We start from the raw sequence: 26903 nt of genomic DNA on the forward strand, positions 1-26903 counted from the left end.
AGCAACATTTAATTCTTTCCCCCCGTAGTTCTTTCCCGTCAGAAGCCATCCTGAATTTCCAGTGACCAGTATGAGGGATAACACCAAATTTAACACACCTGCTCCCCGTTCACACCTGAGACCTAGTAACACTAACGAGTCACATGGCAAAGGGGAGGGAAAATGGCTAATTGGACCCAATTTGGACATTTTCACTCAGGGGTGTACTCACTTTTGTTGCCAGCGTTGATACATGAAAGGCTGTCTGCTGCGTTATTGTGAGAGTACATTCGATGTACACTGCTAAACGAGCTGTACATTGGCTACGTATCATTGTAGCTAAGTGTCATTTCTTCACTATTGTCCCATAAATAGATACAATAAAAAAATTGATTACAGCAACACGCTCCTTTCTGGTCTTCCCAGAAAAACTACAGCGGCGCTCTGACTTGCGGGTTTAATTTGTCATGGACCATGCTCGTAACTCGGATCATTTGCATCTAAAATTAACGTTCTTCATTTTTCGCAACTGCAGCGTAAGCATCATGCTTTTGCCCAATTTTCTGTCATAGACTGCCCGTAGAAGCACGTGACAGACCTGTGAGTAATGCATTTGGCTAACGCTGCGAAAACTGCGAACAATGCTAATGCTAGTCTTTGCTGTTCCTTTGATGCTGCGTGTGCAAGAGCGTCCAAGGTGAAAATGGAGTTTCCTTTCCTGTTAGCAACACAACTTAAAAGAAATGAAATAACTCGAATATAGGTTAATCAGGAAGTGCAATGTAGATTCCTTTCTAATTGAAGCAGAACTATGAGAATGAATTCCTGTGCGATCCTCTTCAGTGAGCAACTTGAGGTTTTGGTCCAAGTCATTATTTACTTGATGGTGACTTGGCAAAAACACACCCATGTACACGCACAAAAAACGAATAATGTTTAGCCCTTCACATGCATGCACATAGTGTGCGATTTGCATCACTCACATTTGTTTCCTATTTCACAAGCGGCCTGGCCGAGCCGCAGCGGTGCCTCTTCGTTCTTGTTGATCGCAGCGCAATCTTGTTCAAAGGGGAAGTCGATAAAGAAGCAGAAGTATAACATCATTGTCACGTACACTGTACGTATGTAGTGCAATAATTCCCTTTTTTCCACATCTTTCCAGAGTTCTTTCCCATGAGGTGCCCTATTGAACTTCCAGTGACCAGTATGAATGCGACAACACCAAATTTAAAACTCTTGCTCCAAGAGTTTTAAATTAGAGTTTTTTTTGTTGTTGTTGCCAGCGTTTAAACGTGAATGACTGTATGTTGAGTTTTATTTGGAAGGGGCAGTAGATTTATCCAATTAACAAAATTAGCAAACCAAGCAGTGTCATTCCTTAAGTGTTGTCACATAAAAGGAAGATACGATACAATGATTTACAAAACATTTGTTTAACTTAATTTGGGGTTGGTCAGAGGCACTTTAAATGGAGGCACTTTAAAAGTTTGTGCTGACTCCCATTCAACATGTTTTGATGTGATTGGTTTATTCTGAGCGCAGCCACACCACAGGAATAAGGCATCGTGCACACTTTCAGTTGTTTATTTTTACTGCCTGTCTCGAAAAGATTTTTTTTTTAATGATCATTGAGTAGGACAGGTTATTGGTCACATTTATGGTGGAAAAAGATTTGAGGTGATTTATCTTGTTCTTGGAAGGATTGTTCAAAGTTTTCCTGAGATTGCAACAGACAGGAAGTGAAGCAAGATGGACAGGAAGTGTGACACAAAGATGTTCACGATGTGATCAGTTGTACTTTAATAACACAAATGTTTCATAATAGTACTAGTAGTGAAGGGAATACAATTTAACAATTGCAGTATTTCGGAAGCACATTTCGATTCCCCACAGCAGTTGACAGACAACAAAATGGATACTTGAAATGGAGACTTTCAACAACATCGGGAGTCATTCTCAATCCGGCTCCTTCTACCAGTTTAACCGACTGACGTAGTGGTTAATAAATGAGTAGTCAATAGTAGTCATATAATAATTAGTGACCGCGCCACTGCCTGAAAAAGACCGTAAAACTCCGCCTGTTCCCTCACTCTGCGGGAGCCGTGCAGCATTGTGTCGCCTCAGTCTCACGATTGAGTCTGGCTAACAAGTGAAAATAGTAAATAGTAAATTTGAGTGAGCCTATTTTGGTAAAAATGGATCGCTGGAAGGCTTCGATAGGAACTGCTGATGTTATTGATTCTCATATCTTTGTACCCTGGGCTGCGTTTCTTCTCGACTTGATCTTGTCGAGGACAACAGCCACGACGACGACGATCAGCAACAAGACTGCGAAGGCCACCCGAATGATATCGATGAGCCGGGTGCGGCCAGGCGGCGGACCTCCAGGACCTCATGTGTTGACTTCTTTCAAAACAGCCGTGTAATGGACCTGGACTTTTACATATGATTGTTGCATGTATTGGCACGTGTACTTCCTGTTGCGGTCAACAGGAAGTATTTTCAAGGAGGACGCGCAGTTATTCTTCTTGACGCCTCTCGGGGAACGCTCCTTGCCTTCCTAGTCCATCCAGCGTAGCCTCCCTGGCCGGCAAGTACACTTAAACTTGAACTGGGAGTGGCATTAAATGCTTGAAGCCTGTTTTCGGAATAATTATGCATGTCCGCCAAACTGCTGCTTATTGTAACGTGAATAGAGTTGAGTTTACTGCCACCGCGCGGCGCTCGTATCTCAAAGATTCGCTCGTAAATCAAAGCAAAACATTGGCTGAGGGACAGAAATTCAAATCCCTGCTTCTGAAAAAAAAAGTAAAAATCATCATTGTGTTGATTAATATCGAAATACATTTAAAAAACAAAACAAGTTGGTCATGTTTAACATGACCATTAAAGGAGAACTCAACCCAAAAATTTCCAAAGCAAGAATTCATTGTATGCGCCATCACTGGTCAAAACAGAAGAATTAAACAGAATAATCATCACTATAAGGGGGGCACCATGTTGGGCAAAGTCATTATCGGGTGCAGGGGGTGCTACCGTTCAAAACTGGTCCAGATACTAAGTGAGCATCAACTGCACATGGTAAATCCATTCGTCCACGGGGAGCGTGGAGTGTCGCCCTCTGCGCACACGCCACTCACCGCCACTGCGCAATCTAAAGTGTATAGCCTGAGGACAAATCTATTAACGCTCTTGAACACTCCACTGTGTAAGAAGTGTTGCAAAACCCGGCCTCTTCCCTCTGTATACGGGAGCTGTGCCTCACGATCCAGTCGTATCCTGGGCTGTGTTTCTTCTCAACTTCGTCTGGATGTGGACGACGGCCAAAACGAAGACGATCACCAACGAGACGGCGACGGCCACCTGAATGATATTGATGAGCCGGGTGCGACCTCCAGGACCTCTTGTGTTGACCTCTTGGAAGACAGCTGTGTAATGGGCCTGGACCTTCACGTCATCTCTGCACACGTATTGGCACGCGTAATTCCTGTTACGGCAAACAGGAAGTACTTTGAAAAAGGACACGCAGTTCTTCTGCTGGGTGCCTTCCGGGTAAAGCTCCTGGCCTTCCGCGTCCATCCAGCGGAACCTCCGCTGCCTGCAAGAACACCTAATACCTGGCCAGCAGGCCAAGGAACACTTCAGGATCACGTGACCCTCTCCCATTGAATCAGAATCCCGAGGAGACGATGATGTCACTGCAGGGAAGTAGGCGACCGGTGAGACAAGGGAGAACAATTGTTGAAGTCGAGCCCACCAAATCATTTGAGCATCAAAAGAGCATGTCTGTGCCATTAATCCAAGTAACAGAAAAGCCCATTAATTAGCCAGTCGCTTCAGTGATCATCTTAACTACGTCTGGATTGTGAATATTGAACTTACCTGTTGAAATGTAAATTGTGCCCGGCTTTCTGTCTCCCTTTAAAGCAATTTACTTCACGTAACATCATCTTTTCAACTGACACTTCACATATTCTAACTACAGCGGTAGAGAAGCAAAAATGATAAATCAAGCCTTTTCCCCTGTTTTCTTATCACTCTGCCTTTGGAGAAAAGAATGACGTGGAACGGTTTGATCACTAATAGTGCCATTCTTCTTCTTCTTCTTCTTCTCTTATTCTCTTAGAGAACGCTTGGGCTTTTGCCACCCGGAAACACGTGTGACATTATGAAGAAGTGTCCTATTAGACGACTCACATGTCATCACCGTCAGGAAAACGTTGAGTTCTGGCTGCCCCTTTTGTACACATGTAAAGAAACCAGAATCCTCTGCCTCCACCTGACCAACGAGCAGCGAGCAGTCGTCCTTCAGGCTGAGGCGTTGACTTCTGGCTGAGGTGGTCAGCACTCGGCCGTTCTCCACCTCGCGTACAAAAGGGCTCCGGTCCCGACTGTACGACCAGCCCAAGCCAGAGCAGGAGGACCGCTTGCAGGGCAGAATGGCCACATCCCCGGCCCTGGCAAAGACGTACGTGTGCTGGCCGCTAATGACTGCAAGACATCACAGAGGGAAAACAGTAAGGTAAGGTACACACTGATCAATGTCATAATAATAGCTCTGCTAATTTAGTTAATGCCGTTAGCAATAGTTAGCAATATTATCTCAGCTCACCGGCAGATAATTTTATGTCACCATGGGTGAGGACTCCTTGTCTGGATGTCATGGGTTGGATTGTGGCGTTCTCCAAGGCTCACTTTTAGGACCAACACTTTTTAATTTGAACATGCTGGCACTCAAAGACACAAAATAGTTTTTCACAGTTATGCTAATGATACTTACATTTCCATTTTTTCTGATAGCCACATCCCAATTGATACCCTTTTTTAACGGTATTTTTGGAAATGAAATGAATTTCCTACAGTTCCACCTGGTTGTCCAGAGGTTATTTTAGTTATCGGTCCTGGAGCCCAGCGAGAGAAATATATATATATATATTATATATATATCTCTATTTTAGTTCATCAGACAAAGTTAATAACTTGGTGTTATCCTGGACTCAGAGCTAAATTTTATCCCACACATTAATAGAGAACAGAGTCGGGCCATTTCTGTCAAGAGAAAATACAGACACAAATGCACGTTATCTACAACCACATTAATTACATCATTGCTGTCCCTTCTACGGTAGTGTCTTGACATGCGGGTTTGCTTAGTCATGGACCATGCTCATAACTCAGATCGATTGTATGTAAAACCATCTTTTTCCATTGAAATGAATCCAAATGCCATTCAGCTGTTCCAACCTCCCCCCAAAAAACAAAAAATGTTTCATGTTTTTTCTGATTAGAAAAACAGCACTGCATAATATTGTACTTTAAAAACATACAGTAATGACATAATTGTGCATCATGGTTAATCCATTTTGGCTCCATGTGCTCACTGTAAGTGACTCAGTAATCCGCAGTATTATTAGTCATTTTTCGTTGAGGATAAAGAATATATGAATATATTAGTGTTGTCATATTGTCTGTTTATATATTGGTGCACTGTTTATGTTAAAATGTATTTTTCATAAAACATTATCACACTACTACATAAATGCTATTCATTAGCCCGTCTTTGGCGAATTGCATTGCTAGCTAAACGGACTGTCGCGAGGCAAAGCTATGTGGTTGTTTTAAATACACAATGTTGAATTCTCTTTGTTTGAATGTTTAGTTCGACAGTAAACTTCAACTGTGAATGGCACTAAACAGCATGAATTTTATTTTTCGAACAAACTGCTGCTTGTTTGTCAAGTGTGATGAATTCACTTCCACAGTACAGCGCCCGTATCTCAAGTTTTTGCTCGCAAGTCAGAGCGGGGGAAAAAAAATCAGCCGTACGACTGCGCTTATCTCGAAAAACTCATACGTCGGGTCACTAATACCTTAAGGAACAACTTGACTTGTGTATGACTCCTGACGCGCACCACTCATGCGAGTGTCCGTCATCTGTCGGTCTTTTTGTCATCGTAAAACACAGGCTGCTAAGCGTGCTGCTGACAGTTTTTGCATGCATTTTTATTGTTCGCAAGGTGGGGCGTAAGCGTACCGCTTTTGCCTAATTTGCCACCGTAAACCGCCTGTAGAAGCACGTATGGCGATTTGTGAGGCTTTAAGCTAATGCTGCAAATATTGCTAACAACGTTAATGGATATTCATCTCGTTGTCCCTGTGATGTTGCGTGAGCAGAGCATCGAAGATGTGAAAGTGTTAGCAAACATTTAAACAACTTACAAAACAAAACAACAACAAAAAAAGAAATGATTATACGACAGTTGAATCAGAAAGTCGATTACCTTCAAATTGAAGCAGAAAAATCCAAATCAATTTCTGCGCGATCATCTTCAGTGAGCAAGTTGAGCTTTTGGTCCATGTCATTATTTCGTCCTTGCGATTACTTGTTAAAACAAACCAAAGAACAAATAAAGTCGGCTGAGCTGCAGCTCAAACCAAAGAACAAATAAAGTCGGCTGAGCTGCAGCTCTTCAGTCTTGTTTATTGCAACACAATCATGTTCAAAGGGGAAGTGAAGAAAGAAGTCGTATTTGGAGAAATATAACATCTTCTTCACGTACAATGTATGTATGTAAAGCAACAATTCCTCCCCCCCCCCCCACCCCCCCACATTTAGACACGAATGACTGTGATTTGCATGTTATGTTACATTTACAGTTAAACAAGCTGTACACTCATTACTTAGCGTGACAGCAAATTGTAATTTCTTCAGTGTTGTCACATGAAAAGATACAATAAAATCATTTACAAAAGTTGTTTACATTTTTGTGGGGTGCTAATCACAGGCACTTTAAATCATGGGAGGCGTGTGCTGACTCTGCCGTTTAACATAAGTTGGAATGACTTTTGAACACAGCCATGTCTCATCTATATGAAGAAAGGTGTGCACACTTGTGCAACTCAATTATCTCACTTATTTTTAAGTCCCTTCTCAAAAATATTTCGTATTTTCTTTCAATTGAGTTGTACAGATTATAGGTCACATTTATGGTGGAAAAGGTTTTGAAATAATTTATGGTAGACTTTCGACAGACAGGAAAGTGAAGCATGATGGACAGGAAGGGTGACAAAAAAAAAAAAAAAAAAACGCTCACCATGAAGTTGATTGTAGTTTAATGACAGAAATGTTTCATAGTTGTACTACTAGTAGTCATGTCAATAAAAGGTCATAATTGCAGTATTTGGGAAGCACATTGCGATTCCCCACAGCAGTGTTGACAGGCAACAAAATGGACACTTGAAACTTTGAACAACATCTGCAAGTCATTCTCGATCCGGCGACTTCTACCAGTTTAACGGATGACGTAGTGGTCAATAAACAAGTAGTCATATATTAATTGGTTAATTACTCGTCGATAACTTGGATTCTTTGTGTGCTGAGGTGCACTAGTTGATTTTTCTTTTTAAAAGGAACGCAAACTATGCCAATATCACACATGGAACAACTATTCTGTGAAGTCAATTCAGACAGACAGATCTAAACATCTTATTTGTTACAAAAATTGAAATGTTCTCTAATTCTCTCAAAACGACAAAATAAAAAATGCTTTGACTAGCGAAGAAAATAACTTGAATGAACCTAATAAGCAAAGTGTAACATGACTATTAAGTTGTGCTTGCATACTTTCTACTCAATGCCAAAATGAAATCAATATATTAATAATATAAATCACTCGAATGTGAAATTTCAATTAAATGAACTTAATTCATTAAAATGAAAAAAAACCTACAACAATAAATAATTATAATGAACATAGATCTCTTTATGAAATAAATAAATGGGTCATGAACTAAAGGAATAGGTTCAATAGAATTATTTCAGATTTCATTTGATTAATCTATTGACTACTTATTTCATTTTGAAAAAAAAAAAAAAAAAAAGCCTGAACATCAACGTACAAAAAAAACTCGAAAGTTCATATTTCTAACAAAAAAATGACATCAAACTATTCATAATAAAAATAAAAACGGTTTTCAAGTTGTTTGTGTTCAGCAATTTGTTTAAAGTACAAAAGGAAGAAACTGCATACAGTATAAGCAAAAATGAAATGAGACAAACCGTTGCATGACGGCATCATGCTGTACTTTATGCAACCACAAAATGGCGCTCTCCAACAGTCTCTTTCTCACTCACTCACACACAACACACACACAGACACACGCACAGCATGCACCTAAATATAAAACGTTGTGCGTGTAGTTGTGCACATTGACTTTGAGTGTCCAGAAAGCCGCTTGAGCGTTTATGCCATATCCTTGCTATCCATTTTAACACATTCACTGCCATTGGCTGCTTTAGAAGTCAAATATCCATGTTAACTGGGAGGGTTGGGAGTGAGGCCCATGTACTAGTACCCACTCTGTCCTGACTCAAAAGACAATTCAACGCACTAGTAGAATGACTGTGTTTTACAAGTCCTGTTTTTTTCCACTACAAGTAGCACTTTGGGCCTACTAGTACAATCTTAAACTGAATATGAAATGTAATCGCATAAATGCTCAAACGGTTTGGAAATCTTTGATATCAAATTAATTCTCAATTGGCTTTAATACCCTTTGATATCCAGCTTAAGGTCCATGTACTAGTACACTCTTTGAACAACTTTGGCATACTAGTAGGACAACAGCAGGAAACTAGTGAGGCAAAACAGTGCACTAGTTAACAACTGCGTGCTTCAAGTACTACCAGTGACTGGGACTATCGAATATTTTTGGAATTGATTATTCTACTAGTTATCCCATCAACTAAATGAGTAATTGGCTCAAAATGGATTGTGCATTATGAAGCAACACAATGTGCATGGGAGTTGTAGGTATTATTCATCAACTAGTGTGCAGTTTCGCCTCACTAGTAACATATAATTGTTCGACTAGTAGCCAAAGTCCTTCTAATAGTGTGTCACACAGTCGTGGAAGACAAAAATAGAATAAACTTTACTTGAAAGCAGAGGTGCAACAATTAATCGATTAATCGACAACTAATCGGTTATCAAATTAAGAGACAAATATTCTGCTCATCGATTAATCATTTCGAGACCTTGTTTAACAGTAACAGTAAATATTCCCAGATTTCTGTAGTCCTCCATGATATCAGACAGATTTTCTTTGTGTTGAATCAAAATAAGACATTTGTAACTTTGTTACAATAGAAAGCAAAGATTTTTGACATGTTACAGACCAAACCAGGAACTATCAATTTATGTTTGTGCATTTTCTGCACTCCCGATTTGAAATAATGTCCTGTTTTTGAACAAAGCCATGGAAAATAAAACGTTTTTTATCCGAGCCATCGATTAAGCCATACAAATACTTGACAAATTAATCGATTATTAAAATAATTGTTAGTTGTAGCCCTATTTCAAAGAGACACTTGTTCTACCGGTGCGCTGAATTATTTTTCTCAAGAGGACAAAGAGCGTACTAGTACATGAACCTTAAGCTAGATATCAACGATATGGAATAAATGCTCAAACGGCGTTCCATACGTTTCTTCTTAATATGCCCCGAGACTTTATCAGTCCGGCGCTTCCCTCACTTTCGCCACGTGTCCTCCATTGAAACGACCGAGGGAAGTGATACATTCAAGTAAACTCAGGAAATGTCAGCGCTGGCGTGGACACACACTAACCGTCCAACCGTCCGTCCACGTCCGTCCGTCCGGCTTCGACAAAGTAACAAGAAAGAATTCCAAGGCCACCATAGGGTCTTGCGGGACATTCGGACGTCCTGGCTACAGTGACGTTTCCCTCGCGAAGCTGAGAGAGGGTTCCAGCTTGATCTTCTTCTCTGCGGGACACTCTGTGGGAAGCTAAAAGATAGAAAGAAGATGTCTCGTTTTAAAATGGTGGCCATATTATGGAAAATTGACCTTTTGGACCAAGGACCAGTTGATTGATTCATTGACTGAGTGGTGAGACAGCAGGACGAAGCGTAGAAATAGATTTAATGGCGGTCTTTGTCTGACGAGGACCGCGAGAGGTTCTCCGCCTAAAGAGGAGGACTGAGTGACCTTCGCCGTTCCGAGGACAAGTCATTCCAAAGCCAAAGGAGAAACAAAAGAGACACAAACAAACGAGTCTGGCGTTTGCTTGCCGGGTAACGCAGGAGCCGGAATGTTCACACAGACACGACGGTGCCCCCCACCCCCACCCCCCCCCACATTATTTTTTGTTTTTTTACTGTTAAACTTTGAGAAGACCTACCCACTACCATGCCTGCAACAGCAACTCGAAATTGTCGTTTGTCCACAAATAACAAGTCCTCGACCAAGTTTTGGACATTCAACAATGACTTAATTAATCTACAACTGATTCATTATCCAATTAGTCAACAACTTTTTTGATAATCGGTTAATCGTTTAATATTGTCCAAATCCTTGAGATTCCAGCTTCTCAACAGGAAATATTCTTCGATTTCTGTATTCCTCCATGAAAGCAGACTGAATATCTTTGTTTAATCAAAAAGAGACATTTGTGAACATCAGCTTTTACTGAGGTAAACAATGATGAACATCTTTGCCCAATTTTCTGACGAGCATTACGGACCAAAACAGTAATTGAATCATAATAATTTTATGTTAGTGCATTTTCCGCAATAAAAAATGTCCTGTTTTTTATGTGTCCTGCCTACAAATTAAAACATGTTTTTAATCCAATGAATTGATGAATTTAAAAAAATCTGTTTCATCCATTATTAAAATAATCGTGAGTTGCAGCTCTATTGCGTTTTTAATTCAGCACTCGGCAAAATATCTGAATGGTCTGATGTGTGTTAAGTGTGGACTCGCCCTGATTACAGGGTCCGAAACTATAATTATTGAATGCGTTCAATATTTACAACCAAAAATCTTCGTGTGTGGGGAAAGCCGACTATCAAGTCATGACACCGTCAATTGTGACGTGGAACAGAATGTAGCCAATCAAGAAGCGCGCGAACACACGAACACAGAAATGACCGTCAATAAAAGCAAACATGTCTTACCCGATGTCTTTTATTTGCATAAAGGTGGCTTCCCCAGATGGCAAGAAGTATTTTCCAAAGCAAGTCTTTTTGAGTCGTCATTGCCATTTTACAACGGTCGCGTTTCCGGCAAATTTCGGAAACGCTCGGCAAACACTGGCGCATACTCGGAAGTTTTTCTTCTTCTTCGATTTCGTTATATCGTGTGTGATAGCGCAAGATTTCTGCTGCGGAGGACCTGTTCCGAGATCGGCGGTGAAATGTGTGTGGTGTTCTGTGTTGAGATTATTGGGGCTCACCACACAGAGAACGACCAAAACCGTTCCAGTTATATGCCTGATTTTTTTGATCCTCATGTATGGGGTCTGTCACAGAGTTAAGAAAAAAAAAACCTACTCCGTATATGTGCGTGCCAGGCCTAACTCGACACAAAGCGAGAACATACACATGCGACCATGACGCTCTCTCGGTCACTTTCTATCAACAATGAGATGAACTTAGCTCCTCCCCCAAATACAGAGAACTTCGCACAATAAAGATGATAACCATTCTTGACCTCGATGACCTCTCACTTCATCTCCACAAGGGGGCGCAAATTCCACTCTATTAGCATCATGACATGCCATCAACCATTTCACATCGCTTTTTGTTTGTTTGTTTTTTGGGACGTGTTGTGCAGCTGCACATATTGCGCATAGCAAAAAGCGCCAGTGCACGACGGCGTCCCAAAGGCGAAGGATTTCGCCTCGGGGTGCTTACCGCCCGTCGATCTTTCACGTTCACCCCGATGTTGACGTTGTGTCGCTTCAGTTCGGACTTGATGAAGCCTGGAACGACACAGGGACGCGGGACAGTCTTATGAGTGACACACACACACACACACACACACACACACAGACAGACAGAGTACCGGTGAGCACTACTCCCAAGAAGATCCACGCGCAGAGGAAGAGATTTCCTGGCAGTGGCTTTTCGTAATCTGACGTCAGTTTTCCCTGAATCAGCGTGAAAAGGATCCCAAATATCTGCGCACACACAAATACACACAATTAATCACGGTGATCAGTCAGTTAGCATGTCTTAGCATATAACAACAACATTGTTACATGCTACCACACAACACATACAAATACACGCACACACACACACACACACACATATATATATATATATACACACACACACACACACACACACAATAAATCAGAATAATTAGTCATTATTACATTATACACAAAAAGTCAGTGTCTTGGTACACACTAACATAAACAGACACACACAAACAAACAAACTAACGTACAGACAAATACACAAACAACCTTACACATGTGATTACACGCACACACACACAAATGCATACAAAATACACAAAACAGACACACATCGAGTAAATACACTCATACACAGAGACACTCTCATACACACATATTACACACAGACACCCACACACACGCACATATAAATGCACACATCGACACACACAAATACACGCATGCTAGCTACAAAAACGTCTCCACACCCCTGTTCAAATGCCAGTTGTTTGTGAGACCAAGATAAATAATTTGATGAGACCAAGATAAATAATTTCAAAAGTTTTCGCGCCATCAATGTGACATTTGAACAGGGGTGTGGAGACTTGTTATATCCACCATGGACAATGTTGCTGCGAATATGAAGAAGAACCTGCGCCGCAGTGTTGAGGAGTCCGGACGACGTTCCCTCTGGCTCCGGGTAGGTGATCTCCACTCCAAACTCGAAGCCCACAGGCAGATATCCCGTCATGAAGAAGCTGCAACCCACACAGAGAACATGATAGACTTCAACGGGACATAGGATATAAACGGGAATTTTAAACTCAACCCAAAAAAATCATGTACAGTATATAGAGACGGTTACAACTGCTCAGTAAGCAGTAGTAATAATGTCATTTTTCGAAGAGGATAAAGAATATATGTCCGTGAGTATTGGCATATGTCTGTCTACATGTGTTGCTGTACTGTTTGTGTTCAAATATCTCGTTTTTTTTTTTTTTTAAGAATTGTTTACTATCTCGGCACGGTGGGCGACTGGTCAGAGCGTCTGCCTCACAGTTCTGAGGACCGGGGTTCAAATCCCAGCCCCGCCTGTGTGGAGTTTGCATATTCTCCCCGTGCCTGCGTGGGTTTTCTCCGGTTTCCTCCCACATCCCAAAAACATGCATGCTAGGTTAATTGATGACTCCAAATTGCCCGTAGGTGTGAATTTGCGTGCGGATGGTTGGTTGTTTATCTGTGCCCTGCGGTTGGCTGGCGACCAGTTCAGGGTGTACCCCGCCTCCTGCCCGAAGGTAGCTGGGATAGGCTCCAGCACGCCCGCAACCCTCAGAAAGCGGCTCAGAAAATGGATGGATGTTTACTATCTGCCGAACTGTTGCTTGTTGTGAAGTGAGTCAAGTTGATTTCACTGCCACCATATAGCGCTCAAATGTTTGCTTGCAAATGAACGCAAAAAAACGGCTGAACAACACTTTTATCTCAAAAACTAAAAGTATCTATCCTCAGTTATAAACCTTTAAACAACGGATGTCTGAACGCAAAAGGCGCAGCAACACACGCAGGTGTATTTTGGCGATGCAAAGATGTTTGTTGTTACCCGAGCAGGCCTCCCGTGAAGAAGATCACGTAGATGTTCAGGTCCAGTGTGAAGGTGAAGATCACCATGCTCACAAACGTCAGGCAGTTTACCAACAGTGTTGTCATCCTGTGGGGGGCAGAAGAACACTACTGCCATCATTCACTGGGATTTGTATGTCGTGGACCTAGATAGTTCCTAAAACGTCCACTAAAAGTCCTGTTGGAGTGATTCGGGAGTCGGGAATGATTCATTCAGTCATTCGAATCAGTATGCAACGGAGCCTTGAGATATGAGTTCAATTCGTTCTGTGACCACGTTTGTAACTCAAAACATTTGTGTCTCAAAACATGGTTCCCCATTGAAATGAATGGAAATGCCATTGATCCGGTCCAGCCTCAAACCCACTTGTAGGTCTTGGTGTGATCCAGCCACAGGCCACAGAGAATGGAGCCCACCATGCCAGCCACCACCAACGTCAGCCCGATCCTCCCCGCGTTCAACTCTTCATTCTGACCAACAGACCAAATAAACGTGTTGTTGTTAAATGTTTGCTTTACGTGTGTTTGTGTCTCCGCGTGAAAATGTCCGTTGCCGTGAGCACCAGGAAAGTCTGATAACAGCAACAATAATCTCATGTCATGAAGGCTTTCAATTTTAAAATAGTTTCAACAAAGTGTATAATACTGCATGACAAAAAAAAAAGAATACCAAATTGACTTCTCAACCTCATATTATTGCTATTATTCTGTTTTGTTAAATTTACATTAGTTTGAAGAGTTTTAGTAGAAGCTGTTTATCGCAGATTGTCACGCTTCCTGGGTGTGTTTAGGACGTGTCTCATGTTGCAATAAATACTTTACTGTAATGTCAATTTGTACACATTTGCAATGTACACTTGACAGACTATAATTATCATACTGCATAATTATCACCCAAGTACTACTACAAACTGGTTTTGGGAGTTTAATGAGCATGATTGAAAATACATTGGACCAGAAAGACATGATGCGTACTATTTTACACTGTACATACAGTACACACACATATCACATATAAATACAGTATGTATATCTACTGTTATTGTGTATCTATATCTATAGATACAGATCTCTCGAGCAGTGATTTTCAACCTTTATGGAGCCAAGGCACATATTTTACAATTGAAAAATCTCACGGCACACCAACAAACAAAAATGTCACAAAAAGTGGATACATGAATTACTGTATGTACTTTCTGCCATCTAATAGAAGAGGCATTTATTTGTTCTGTCTGTTACTATGCCTCACTGATATAAATAGATGAACAAAGATGCATTATTTCTTGTAAAAAAATATTTTTTGGAGCAATTAGGTAAAATTGTATAATTTCCCAGGGCACACCTGAAGAGTGCTCACGGCACACTGGTTGAGAATCACTGCTCCAGAGTACACATAATGGTTACCTGTTACCTTGTAGCACGCCATGATCATCTGGTTGAGGATGGTCGACACCGAGTAGAAAGAGCCTGTCGTTATGCCTGCAGAATCGTAAAGATAGAAAAGGGTGACGTTAGGACAGGGGTCACCAACATGGAGCCCACATGAGTAACTATCCCAATCTCTCTATTGCTGCTGCTTACCGTAGCTGAGGAGCAGCAGGATGAAGGCTTTGTTCTTCATCAAGTTGACCATGGAGCGCCGGTAGGAGTAGTCCTCAGAGGGTCCGTCGGGCAGGACGGCCTGGGCCTGGCTGGGCGGGAGCGGCGGCCGGTCCTTCATGACTGCGCCGCGCAAAAAAAGCACATTATTAGTGTTTATGTCAAAAGGCTAGTATTCATTTGGATGTATTTTTATAAATTCATCCAATCAAATAATTGGTTTGTCTTCCATGCAGGTTTTTGTAATTGGGAATGAAGCCAGAGAACCCAGAGAAAACCTTCGCTCATTAATGAAAACGGATTGTAACAGTGGCCTTTTACTGTACGTCTGTCACACGCAGTACTGTACTGTAAAGCTGTGACCTCATTTTAAATATCAAGACAGGTATAACCAGAACAGCAGGTATATCTGATATCGATTTATGACATAAAGGGGTTTCAGTGTGTGTGCGTGTGTTTCAGGCACCTATGATGGTCAAGACAAAGAGCACAGTGGAAACGGCGGCAGTGCCGTAGAACATGACGCTGATGTTGTGGGCCGTCAGCTCCACGTCGTCGGGCGTGTTGGGAACCAAGACCGGCGGCAACAGGAACCCGATGGCCACGCCCAACTGTTGAACACCAACGCACAAACACGCACATACACAGTGACAGTTTCACACAGACGTCGACGTGACAATGCCTTTTGTTTCATACGACCACACACAAACAAACAAAAAAGGCCCTGCTAGTTTTCATTCTCCATTCTCTGAATCGCCTATCCTCACTTGGCGCCTATCCCAGCTCACTTTGGGTGAGAGGCGGGGTACAACCCTGAACTGGTCGCCCGCCAGTTGCGGAGCACATATTAACAAATTCGCACTCACATTCACACCTACGGGCAATTTAACCATCTTCTATTAACCCGGCATTCAATTTTGGGGGGATGTGGGAGGAAACCCACGCAGACTCGGGGGGGAACGTGCAAACTAAACACAGGCGAGGCCGGATTTGAACCTGTGACCTCAGAACTGCGATATTATAGAGTGCTATTTTCCTTATCTGTTATTTTTGTGGCGGGGCCGGCACAGATGAACTATATTTCCATTCATTTCTATGGGTAGAGAGTGTTTTGAGTTATACAAGCGTGCTATCCATCCATCCATCCACTTTCTGAGCCGCTTCTCCTCACTAGGGTCGCGGGCGTGCTGGAGCCTATCCCAGCTGTCATCGGGCAGGAGGCGGGGTACACCCTGAACTGGTTGCCAGCCAATCGCAGGGCACATAGGAAAAAACAACCATTCGCACTCACAGTCTCCAATTCATGCATGTTTTTGGGATGTGGGAGGAAACCGGAGTGCCCGGAGAAAACCCACGCAGGCACGGGGAGAACATGCAAACTCCACACAGGCGGGGCCGGGGATTGAACCCGGGTCCTCAGAACTGTGAGGCCACAAGCGTGTTAATGCAACAAATTTAATTCGTATCTCTGATTCTGATTCTGAAGCGCATTATTTGAGTAAGTATTTGAGTCTCAAAAGAGCACTAAAAAAAATAAAATCCTTATCTAGTGTCTCCCTAATCACTACAAAGGGATTTTCTGTGGACATTTTCGGAACTATACAGGTCCACTCTGTAAAAATCCATGTGAAAAGTGATTGGAGAGTAGGGAATGAGTCACCTGGTTCCCCAGCACGGCGGTGGCGCAGGCGGTGGACACCTCCTTGGTTCCGAACCACACGGAGGCGACGCGCGACGGCAGGCCGAGGATGAAGATCTGCGCCACGGCGCACACCGTCTGCGCCGCCATGGTGACGGCGTACAGCTCCCGGCCCACGCTGGCGCACTTGAGCCAGGCGCCGGCGCAGTTGAGGCCGGAGCCGAGCAGCGCGGTGAGGCGCAACCCGCGGCGGTCCAGGAGCCAGGTGGCCGGGAAGATGAGCGGCACGTAGGCCAGCATGAAGACGATGGACAGCCAGTCCACCTTGTCGTTGTCCACCCGGTAGAAGTGCATGAACACGTTGGCCAATATGCCGTACTGGATCCACTGGAAGGCGTTGACGAGCGAGTAGAGGCTGAACACGGCCAGAACCAAGAAGCGGTGCCAGTACAGCTTGGTCTCCAAGTGCTGCATCTCCTTCATCGGCTCTTTTTCTCCTCCGTCCGGCAGCATCGCATCGCCTTCGTCCGCCGCCGGCTCCTTGGCCTCACCGGTTGCGCATCCGAGGCTCGCCGCCTCGTCCTCCAACTTGATGCGGCCAGGTGGCGAGGCGGCATCCGCGCCGCGCAGATGCTCCTGCACCAGCTCCGCCGCCACCATTGCACCGCGTTTCTCTCTTTCTTTCTTTTTATTAGGCCGGAAGAAGAAGACGAACAGGAAGAAGCGACATGGTTACTCGCCAGAGCGGTCCCACGCGTGAGCAGCAGCCCGCTTCTCGGTAGAGGAGATCCGCCTTTCTCCTTTGTGGTGGGGGGAGGATGGCCCCACGCCGCCTCAGCCAATAGGGGAGCAGCAGCGGTTACCGAACGCTGACGTAATGACGAGACGCGCGTACACACAGCCGACTTGATGACTAAACTGACATTCCAATGTGTATTTGATATACTTTAGCACGAATTGTTCTAGACAGAAATAAATGTCATCAAATTGTAAAAAAAAAAAAATGTCATTATTTAATCGAACAGGGGTTATATGCGCGACCGACTTCCGCATGGGGCAAAACAGGACGAAGCACTTCCTTCCGGTTCAGAAGCCCGCGATACAGCAACCGTCTGTTGTTTCGAACATGTCGTCAAGATGACAATATCCGTTGTTTAGGCTTTGTTCATGTTTACATATATCAACTAATGCATATAAATTAATTATGTAAATGTATCGTATTTAACTTTTATTGGAAAACACCAGCCAAAAAAAAACGAATTTTTTTTTAGTTTGGCTTCAAACCCATCCAACCATCATCAACCTATAGTTATGCTCGTTATAACACAGGAACTCCACAAACGTGTTTTCCAGGTTTGGTCACGTGACGTTCCGCATAAAGCGGATTCTTCTTTTATAAAGAGATTAACTCGTTTAATATTTCAGCATCCTTCGCCATATCACGGTTCACTTTTTGCACTCTCACGCTGATTTTTAAATCGTACGTATCAAATTTTACATCCTGGATTTTTTTGTGACTGCGGACACAGAGTATGTCCTAAGTTTGGGACCATTTCACACTTAAAAAGAAGATAAAGTGAAACGTCTATTACAAAGCAGAACTGGCTTTCACAACTGCACGTCGACAGTGAAGTCACGTCGTTAGCTGATTTATTATATAGTAGCCTATGACCGATAGAGTATTATTATATTCGCTGTCTACATGTGTTGCTGCATTGTTTGTATTTAAAAATATGGCGCTTAAAGTGTTATTACACCACAACATGTTAGTTGGCCTGTCCATAAGGTTTCCCATTATGCGTTAGCATTAAGCTAGCAGACTTGCGTGGTTGTTTATACACGTCTCATCCTCTTTGTTTCATGTTTAGTTTAACAGTAAATAAACAGCTTGAAGCCTCTTTTTGGCCAAATTCATATCTCAAATTTTGGCTGGCAAGTCAAAGCGAAAAAATAACGGCTCATACCTCGAAGACTTCATACATTGGGTCACTCGTATCTTAAGGTACCACTGTATATTTGAAGGCCATATCGCACAGCCCTATTGTGGACCAAATAAAGTGGCCAGTCAGTGCACATCCTCTCCTTTCCTGTACAAATTTCGTCAGTGAATGCAACTGGAATCACACAATGGAGACATTTAATAAATCATTATATCGTCTTGTGCAGAAATGAGGACTCATATTGTACAATGACAATGCCAATTAAATGCCGCCATCATTAGCTCTAATGCGCTAATCCTAATCATTTTGGAGCAGACTCCTCCCACAGACTGAGAAAAGTATTTTTGTGGTTTAGCCTTAGCTAGCTAGCTAACTGCATGTTGTAAATACGGTGAACCGCTGATGGAAAGGAAGACACTCAAGTTCTTCTATAGTGGGGAAGTTACTTTTATTGAGAAATTGCAGTTAATGTGTTCTCAATACCCATGGGCTGAATTGGACACCCTGATGGGCCGCTTCTGGCCCGCGGGCCGTAGGTTTGACACCTCTAGTTCTAACTCTTCCTTTCTATTGGCAGAGTGGGCAATTGTTTCTAAAGTAGCTCCTCATGTTTCTCGCTGCCATGGCAACCCGTGCATCTCTCGCTCACATACGCACCATCTGGGCCGGCAGCTTCCCCAAACAAACAAGCGCAACATGGCGGCGACGCTTCAGGACATCAACCGGCACCGGGAGACGTGGTGTCGGGTGGAGTCGAACGCCCGCTGCGCCTGGGAAAGAGTCGAAAGGAAACACTACAGTGCGCACCTGAGGTCCAGCCCGGCGCTCCTAGCCGCCATGACCGGTGGGCCGCAACGGGGGGCGCCCGGTAGGGGGCAGCCAGCGCGGCCCGACTGCCTCCCAGAGAGACGCCATTTTGAAGAAAGCTGTGAGTGGCACACTATCTATCTATCTATCTATCTATCTATCTATCTATCTATCTATCTATCTATCTATCTATCTATCTATCTATCTATCTATCTATCTATCTATCTATCTATCTATCTATCTATCTATCTATCTATCTATCTATCTATCTATCTATCTATCTATCTATCTATCTATCTATCTATCTATCTATCTATCTATCTATCTATCTATCTATCTATCTATCTATCTATCTATCTATCTATCTATCTATCTATCTATCTATCTATCTATCTATCTATCTATCTATCTATCTATCTATCTATCTATCTATCTATCTATCTATCTATCTATCTATCTATCTATCTATCTATCTATCTATCTATCTATCTATCTATCTATCTATCTATCTATCTATCTATCTATCTATCTATCTATCTATCTATCTATCTATCTATCTATCTATCTATCTATCTATCTATCTATCTATCTATCTATCTATCTATCTATCTATCTATCTATCTATCTATCTATCTATCTATCTATCTATCTATCTATCTATCTATCTATCTATCTATCTATCTATCTATCTATCTATCTATCTATCTATCTATCTATCTATCTATCTATCTATCTATCTATCTATCTATCTATCTATCTATCTATCTATCTATCTATCTATCTATCTATCTATCTATCTATCTATCTATCTATCTATCTATCTATCTATCTATCTATCTATCTATCTATCTATCTATCTATCTATCTATCTATCTATCTATCTATCTATCTATCTATCTATCTATCTATCTATCTATCTATCTATCTATCTATCTATCTATCTATCTATCTATCTATCTATCTATCTATCTATCTATCTATCTATCTATCTATCTATCTATCTATCTATCTATCTATCTATCTATCTATCTATCTATCTATCTATCTATCTATCTATCTATCTATCTATCTATCTATCTATCTATCTATCTATCTATCTATCTATCTATCTATCTATCTATCTATCTATCTATCTATCTATCTATCTATCTATCTATCTATCTATCTATCTATCTATCTATCTATCTATCTATCTATCTATCTATCTATCTATCTATCTATCTATCTATCTATCTATCTATCTATCTATCTATCTATCTATCTATCTATCTATCTATCTATCTATCTATCTATCTATCTATCTATCTATCTATCTATCTATCTATCTATCTATCTATCTATCTATCTATCTATCTATCTATCTATCTATCTATCTATCTATCTATCTATCTATCTATCTATCTATCTATCTATCTATCTATCTATCTATCTATCTATCTATCTATCTATCTATCTATCTATCTATCTATCTATCTATCTATCTATCTATCTATCTATCTATCTATCTATCTATCTATCTATCTATCTATCTATCTATCTATCTATCTATCTATCTATCTATCTATCTATCTATCTATCTATCTATCTATCTATCTATCTATCTATCTATCTATCTATCTATCTATCTATCTATCTATCTATCTATCTATCTATCTATCTATCTATCTATCTATCTATCTATCTATCTATCTATCTATCTATCTATCTATCTATCTATCTATCTATCTATCTATCTATCTATCTATCTATCTATCTATCTATCTATCTATCTATCTATCTATCTATCTATCTATCTATCTATCTATCTATCTATCTATCTATCTATCTATCTATCTATCTATCTATCTATCTATCTATCTATCTATCTATCTATCTATCTATCTATCTATCTATCTATCTATCTATCTATCTATCTATCTATCTATCTATCTATCTATCTATCTATCTATCTATCTATCTATCTATCTATCTATCTATCTATCTATCTATCTATCTATCTATCTATCTATCTATCTATCTATCTATCTATCTATCTATCTATCTATCTATCTATCTATCTATCTATCTATCTATCTATCTATCTATCTATCTATCTATCTATCTATCTATCTATCTATCTATCTATCTATCTATCTATCTATCTATCTATCTATCTATCTATCTATCTATCTATCTATCTATCTATCTATCTATCTAATCTATCTATCTATCTATTAGGGGTGTAACGATTCCTTCATTACATATATCGATGTATCAATTGATATTCGTACAATCCAATTGGATCAATCTGTCCTTGGCTAGTTAGTTTATTTATTTTATATTTTTACTGCTAACTGTGAAAATAGTTCCTCAGGTCCAAAGACAAAGTTCGTAGTTTTCGGGTAAAGTTCCTGCAGTGGAAGTTACAATAAACATTATTTGTGTTTCCACTGTGAAAAGTTACTAAGGTTAGCAAAATAACAAATCTGCAGGACTTTTTGTTTCTAACGCTTAATCACATGGTCTCCTCCAGATGATTCCCAGCTGCCATGGGGCAGCGGTGACTCTTTGCATCGGAACGGCGCCCGCTGACCTCTGGCACACAAACCTTCCTCAGCGTGGCAGCGTTCCACATGCCGCTGCTTTGCTGATCCTTTATAACAACATTACACTAATCCACATTCCTCCTCTGGCTCCGTATGTGTGTATACTGTATGTGTGTGAGTTTTAACAATTGTAATCTGATTACTCCTGTTTGCGGTGTACGTGTCCATTTTTCTTTTGTGAAACTAGGGCTGAGCGATATGGCCTTACGATAAAATTTTGCAAAAGAATGTTTCACAAAAAATACAATTTTAAAAAATGTTTACCCCTTCGCTGACAGAAAATGACAATGACATTCAAAACAAGTTTGCCGTTGTTTTTTGTGTTCAAATATCTGTTGCTTAAAGTATGATAACACAGCGACTGACTGCCAATGCTATTGGTTAGCCCGTCTGTAGCGTTCCACATTATGTGTATGCATTATGCTCAGGGGACATTTTCTATGTCAAAGCCATGTGGTTGTTTTAAATAGACAATATGTAATTATCTTTGTTTTTTTGGCTTAATATGGCAGTAAACGTCAACTGGAGTGGCATGACGGCTTGAAGCCTCTTTTTTTGTGAAGAATCGTTCTACCTGCCAAACTGCTGCTTGTTATTGAAATGAGTTGAGTTGACTGCCACCATACAGTGCTTGTATCGCAAGCTTTTGCTAATTTAAGTACTTTTCAGTCTACTTTTGTAATCATACTTAAGTGAAGGAGTGAAATCAGTACTTGAACTTTTACCAGTCTTTTTTTTAACACTAGTATCTGTGCTTCTACTTGAGCAATGGGTGTAAGTACTTTAGCCACCTGTGGTTTGAAACAATAGACAATCCAAGACACGAGAGGTAACTGAGGTGAAAGGTGAGTTTTCCTGCATGCGATTTTCGCGGTTCTCACGATGAGACACAGCATGATGCGGTTCTTCTTTCATGTCAAATGAATTATGGCCTCAACGAAAAACAAACTCGCCTTTCGTCCCCTCCAGGGCCTCACAAGCAAATCTCCGAAGTACCAACGTGCTACTCGTCAGCCGGATGCCTGCGTTCGTCTCCGCCATTTGAATCCCCCTTTTGTCCCTGTCGCAACAAAAGCTGGAATAATCAATTTCACACTTGGCAAATTGTAAGCATTGTACAAAGACCAAGTATGTCAGGATCTGAAGGCTCAGTGTTGATGTTAATGTGAATCAGGACAACAAGCTTAATCTTTTTTTTTTTTTTTTTTTTTTTTTTTAAGGAATATCCGTTATACTTTAGTAAAAACAAACAAACAAACAAACAAAATATAAATTTTTCTGGAGTTGCTCGAGTCTCGGAACCGTTGCGTCGAGCACTTGTTTCTTCAGGAAGCCTCCAAAGCGGTGCAAAGCGGAAAGGGGAAGCCATTCAAAACAAACCATGGCGGTAAAAATGGACGCGCAAGATGTAAGAAAATCGCTCGCCGGTGAGACAAACGAAGAATTCCGAGTGCGGCTGACGTCTAAAAAAGAAACTATCGAACAGATAAATCAGTACAAAGCGATTTTAAACAAAGCACTGGACGGACAAACGGGAATTCCGGAGAAAACGAAGCGACTTTTACTTGAGCAGCTGCTGACGGTGAGTTTATAGAAGCGACTCCCCAATAAATAAATAAATAAACAAACATACCTAAATAAATAAATGCCAAGTTTCCCTTCCAACTGTAAATGAAAACTGTCAGGCAAATTCAAGCAACTAAGTTTCATTATTAATGTTGTGTCCTCTTTTGCGTGCAGGACTTTGAGGCTGCCGTTCAAGCAAACGTGTTGGTGAATGGACAGACGTGGGACGATGCCCCAAATGACGATGGTGAACAATGCGTTCATGTTAGCCGCACAATATGTGCGACTTTGTCTGTTAAGCGAGCTAAACCATCTCTCCGTCGTCCTGTCAGATGAGGACAAGTTGGCCCACCTGGAGAAGACGCTGGACGATGCCATCATGGAGACGGTGTATAAGCGACGCGCATTCCCCCCGCAAATCCTGCGCTCGGCGTTGCGCTCCCTCAAAGCGGAGAGGCAACTTCTGGTGGGTGGCGTGAACACTACAATACAAGACTGATGAATTTACTGTCTTACAGTCTTCAATCTGCAAATCCACCATCACGTTGTTCAAAATCCATCCATGCATTAATTTTCTAGAGCGCTTCTCCTCACGAGGGTCGCGGGCGAGCTGGAGCTTATCCCAGCCGACTCGGGGCGAGAGGTGTGGTACACCCAGGGCTGGCCCGAAGTCAATCGCAGCGTATATTAACAAACAAGCATTCAATCTCACATTCTCACCTATGGACAATTTAGTCTTCAGTCAACCTAACATGCATGTTTTTGGAATGTGCGAGCAAACCGGAGTACCTGGAGAAAACCCATGCAATGTTTTATGTTTTACACAATACAGTGCTTTATATTTTTTTTTTGGGGGGGGGGGGTGGCTGGAATGGATGAATGACATTTCAGTTTATTTGAAAGAGGAAAACAAGTTCGGAACTTGAGAACCTAACAACTTCAATTTGTAAGTCAAGGTACGTCACACAATTAACAAAGTCAAATGTTCAATAGACAAGCAAAATACCTCGCTGACTGTTCATATCCAAAAGAGACTGATTTAAAAAAATGTAGGGAAATGATCACAACAAGGCTTCTAACTTGAGCAGCATGTGTTCTAACTAAAGACTCCCCCTTACTGTGCATTTTACAGGTATAGTTCTGACCAAAAATAATAAAAAAAAAACCCAAATCTTTTATTTTCACATAATCACATAAAAATATGATTCTACAAACAAAGTCGTCATTGCGCTTCTTCATGAGACTCATCAGAGAATATGAAACATGCAAAAAATATTCAGTGTGTGTGTGATCGCGCATGTTATATTATGAACTTTGTATGAATGATGCAAAGTGCTAACAGTTGGGAAAGACTTAATATTAGCTTGTGTCATGTTCTTTAGGACTGTTATGAAAAACCAGTCAAACCTCAACAGATGCTCACAGATCCTCAGACAGGTAATCATACACACGCACACAAACTCTCCCACATGTGACTTAATTGAGACTATATACATTGCTTCCCCCTGCTGGAATCAAAGTGTATCAAAGTCTTAAAGTCTATCTATCCATGGTGGGGTACAATCTGGGTTGGTCGCCAACCTTTGGCCCCGGGCACATGGAAATAAACAATTGATTGGTTGCCAGTCAATGCCGGGGACGATAATATGTGAGTGGAGTTCATGTTTACAGCCCCAATGATGTGTCTTCAAGTGAAAAGTAAGGACGGGTAATAACATACGACAATTCTCACATTGGCTGCGGTGAAAAACCTTTGGTGCTGCGATACCTGGGACATAAACCTACCTGGCCAGCGTGATTACTGAGAAGAATATAATGCCAGGAGGCGGGAATTCTGGGAAGTTTTGTTAATACATTTTTGTAACTTGTGTTATGCGATCAGAAAACTTGATGAAGGACCTGTCAGATCGGACATCTGGACTGGCAAAGCACACCACGCAAGTCATCAAGGTATAATTACACACATTCACAAACAGTAATCCCTTGCGATATCACACTTCATTTATTGCGGATTCAGTGCATCGCAGATTTTTTTTTTTATAGGTCAATGTAGTGCAGTTGATGATGATGATGATGATTATGTGTGTTTCCAGTCCATCTACATGCTGGAGAATCAGGCCAAACTCTTACACGAGGTGATCAACACGAAACCCAATCAGGCGTCGGAAGAAGTGCATCGAGATGTGTTTGGCAGCAGCCAAACAGCAGAAGCTCCGCCTCGCCCACCGAACCCGACCCAGAGCGGCGAGATGCGGAAGCAGCAGTCGACCCGACGAGACGCGGATGACGCTGTCACCTCGGCGGGATACGTGGGAAAAAAGTAAAATAAGAAACAGATATTTCAACACAAAAAAACATGATTTCCTACACTTCCCACCCACCAAAAATGTCACCTTTTCAACCAAACCTTTCCTCCTTTTGACCCAATATTCCCATATTATGACATATTCTACATTATTCCCTCCTCATTCAACATTTCTCGACCGATTGACACCATTGGAATATTCAGCTCACTTCACTTCATTCAATATCGTTTCACATTATTGTACATCATTCCATGTAATTCGACATGATTCAATAGCATTCCACAGGGTTTCAACCAGCATTTCACCATTCACACGCAATTTCTCCAGGAATTGCACAGGCTAGCTGTATGTTGAACTCTGTGTACATTTAATAAACACAGTGACCGAGCCATCAATTTTGTCTTGACTGAATCACCTGCAAAAATGTCATTTAAAAGAAATAAGGTAAATCATCAATGAATACAGATATTAAATGTTTCACCATTCTTGATTCTTTTCATTAAACAAGGCTTAGAAAAACTATCACCGTAGAAATTTCATTGAAAATATGCAGTTTGTCCACTGACTTTACATTAAGTTCACTAATAAGCCAAGAGAGGTCGCCGAACACCCAATGACGCAATAAACTGAGCTGCCAATGTGCAACAGCGTCCCTGGTGGTGAATTTATCTGGGAAAAAATATTTACTGTATTTGTATTCGTTACCTACGTACTTATAAATATTGAAGGTTATTTTATTTTGATCTTGTCATGATGTTTTTTTTTTTCCCAGTGGTTGCAAATGGATGTGCTCATAAAGCTTTTTTTAGTCCTAAAAACATTACGATTGTATGCAGGCTTTATATCGATTCATAAATCATACGTTTTGTGTG

The 26903-nt window shown here is 41.3% G+C and overlaps 3 protein-coding genes across 5 annotated transcripts; 1 reads left to right on the forward strand and 2 right to left on the reverse strand.

Moving 5' to 3' along the window:
- Positions 1 to 1755: 1755 nt before the first annotated feature.
- Positions 1756 to 6555, reverse strand: LOC133416794 (uncharacterized). 3 transcript variants are annotated; one of them, XM_061703997.1, is made up of 4 exons: positions 6261 to 6555; positions 4592 to 4706; positions 4177 to 4470; positions 1756 to 3677 (listed from the first exon to the last, which is right to left on the reverse strand). In XM_061703997.1, exons 2-4 carry the CDS (start codon positions 4641 to 4643, stop codon positions 3241 to 3243), a joined length of 783 nt encoding a protein of 260 aa, XP_061559981.1. In that variant the 5' UTR covers positions 4644 to 4706; positions 6261 to 6555; the 3' UTR covers positions 1756 to 3240. The 3 variants fall into 3 exon arrangements, with proteins under 3 accessions (XP_061559981.1, XP_061559980.1, XP_061559979.1); XM_061703996.1 differs by having other exon boundaries at positions 4592 to 4712; XM_061703995.1 differs by lacking the exon at positions 4592 to 4706.
- A 1292-nt stretch (positions 6556 to 7847) lies between these two features.
- Positions 7848 to 17631, reverse strand: flvcr1 (FLVCR choline and heme transporter 1). The gene is made up of 10 exons (XM_061703994.1): positions 16849 to 17631; positions 15655 to 15799; positions 15171 to 15311; positions 15001 to 15068; positions 13957 to 14060; positions 13570 to 13677; positions 12622 to 12727; positions 11849 to 11963; positions 11698 to 11765; positions 7848 to 9787 (listed from the first exon to the last, which is right to left on the reverse strand). Exons 1-10 carry the CDS (start codon positions 17485 to 17487, stop codon positions 9710 to 9712), a joined length of 1572 nt encoding a protein of 523 aa, XP_061559978.1. The 5' UTR covers positions 17488 to 17631; the 3' UTR covers positions 7848 to 9709.
- A 5892-nt stretch (positions 17632 to 23523) lies between these two features.
- On the forward strand, positions 23524 to 26442 carry nsl1 (NSL1 component of MIS12 kinetochore complex). Its single transcript, XM_061704687.1, has 6 exons — positions 23524 to 23741; positions 23900 to 23972; positions 24058 to 24191; positions 25108 to 25162; positions 25608 to 25675; positions 25819 to 26442. The coding sequence occupies exons 1-6, from the start codon at positions 23541 to 23543 to the stop codon at positions 26047 to 26049; spliced, it is 762 nt and encodes a 253-aa protein (XP_061560671.1). The 5' UTR covers positions 23524 to 23540; the 3' UTR covers positions 26050 to 26442.
- The last annotated feature ends 461 nt before the right edge of the window (positions 26443 to 26903 follow it).

Source organism: Phycodurus eques, chromosome 18 (genome assembly GCF_024500275.1).
Source record: "Phycodurus eques isolate BA_2022a chromosome 18, UOR_Pequ_1.1, whole genome shotgun sequence".
Taxonomy (NCBI): Eukaryota; Metazoa; Chordata; class Actinopteri; order Syngnathiformes; family Syngnathidae; genus Phycodurus; species Phycodurus eques.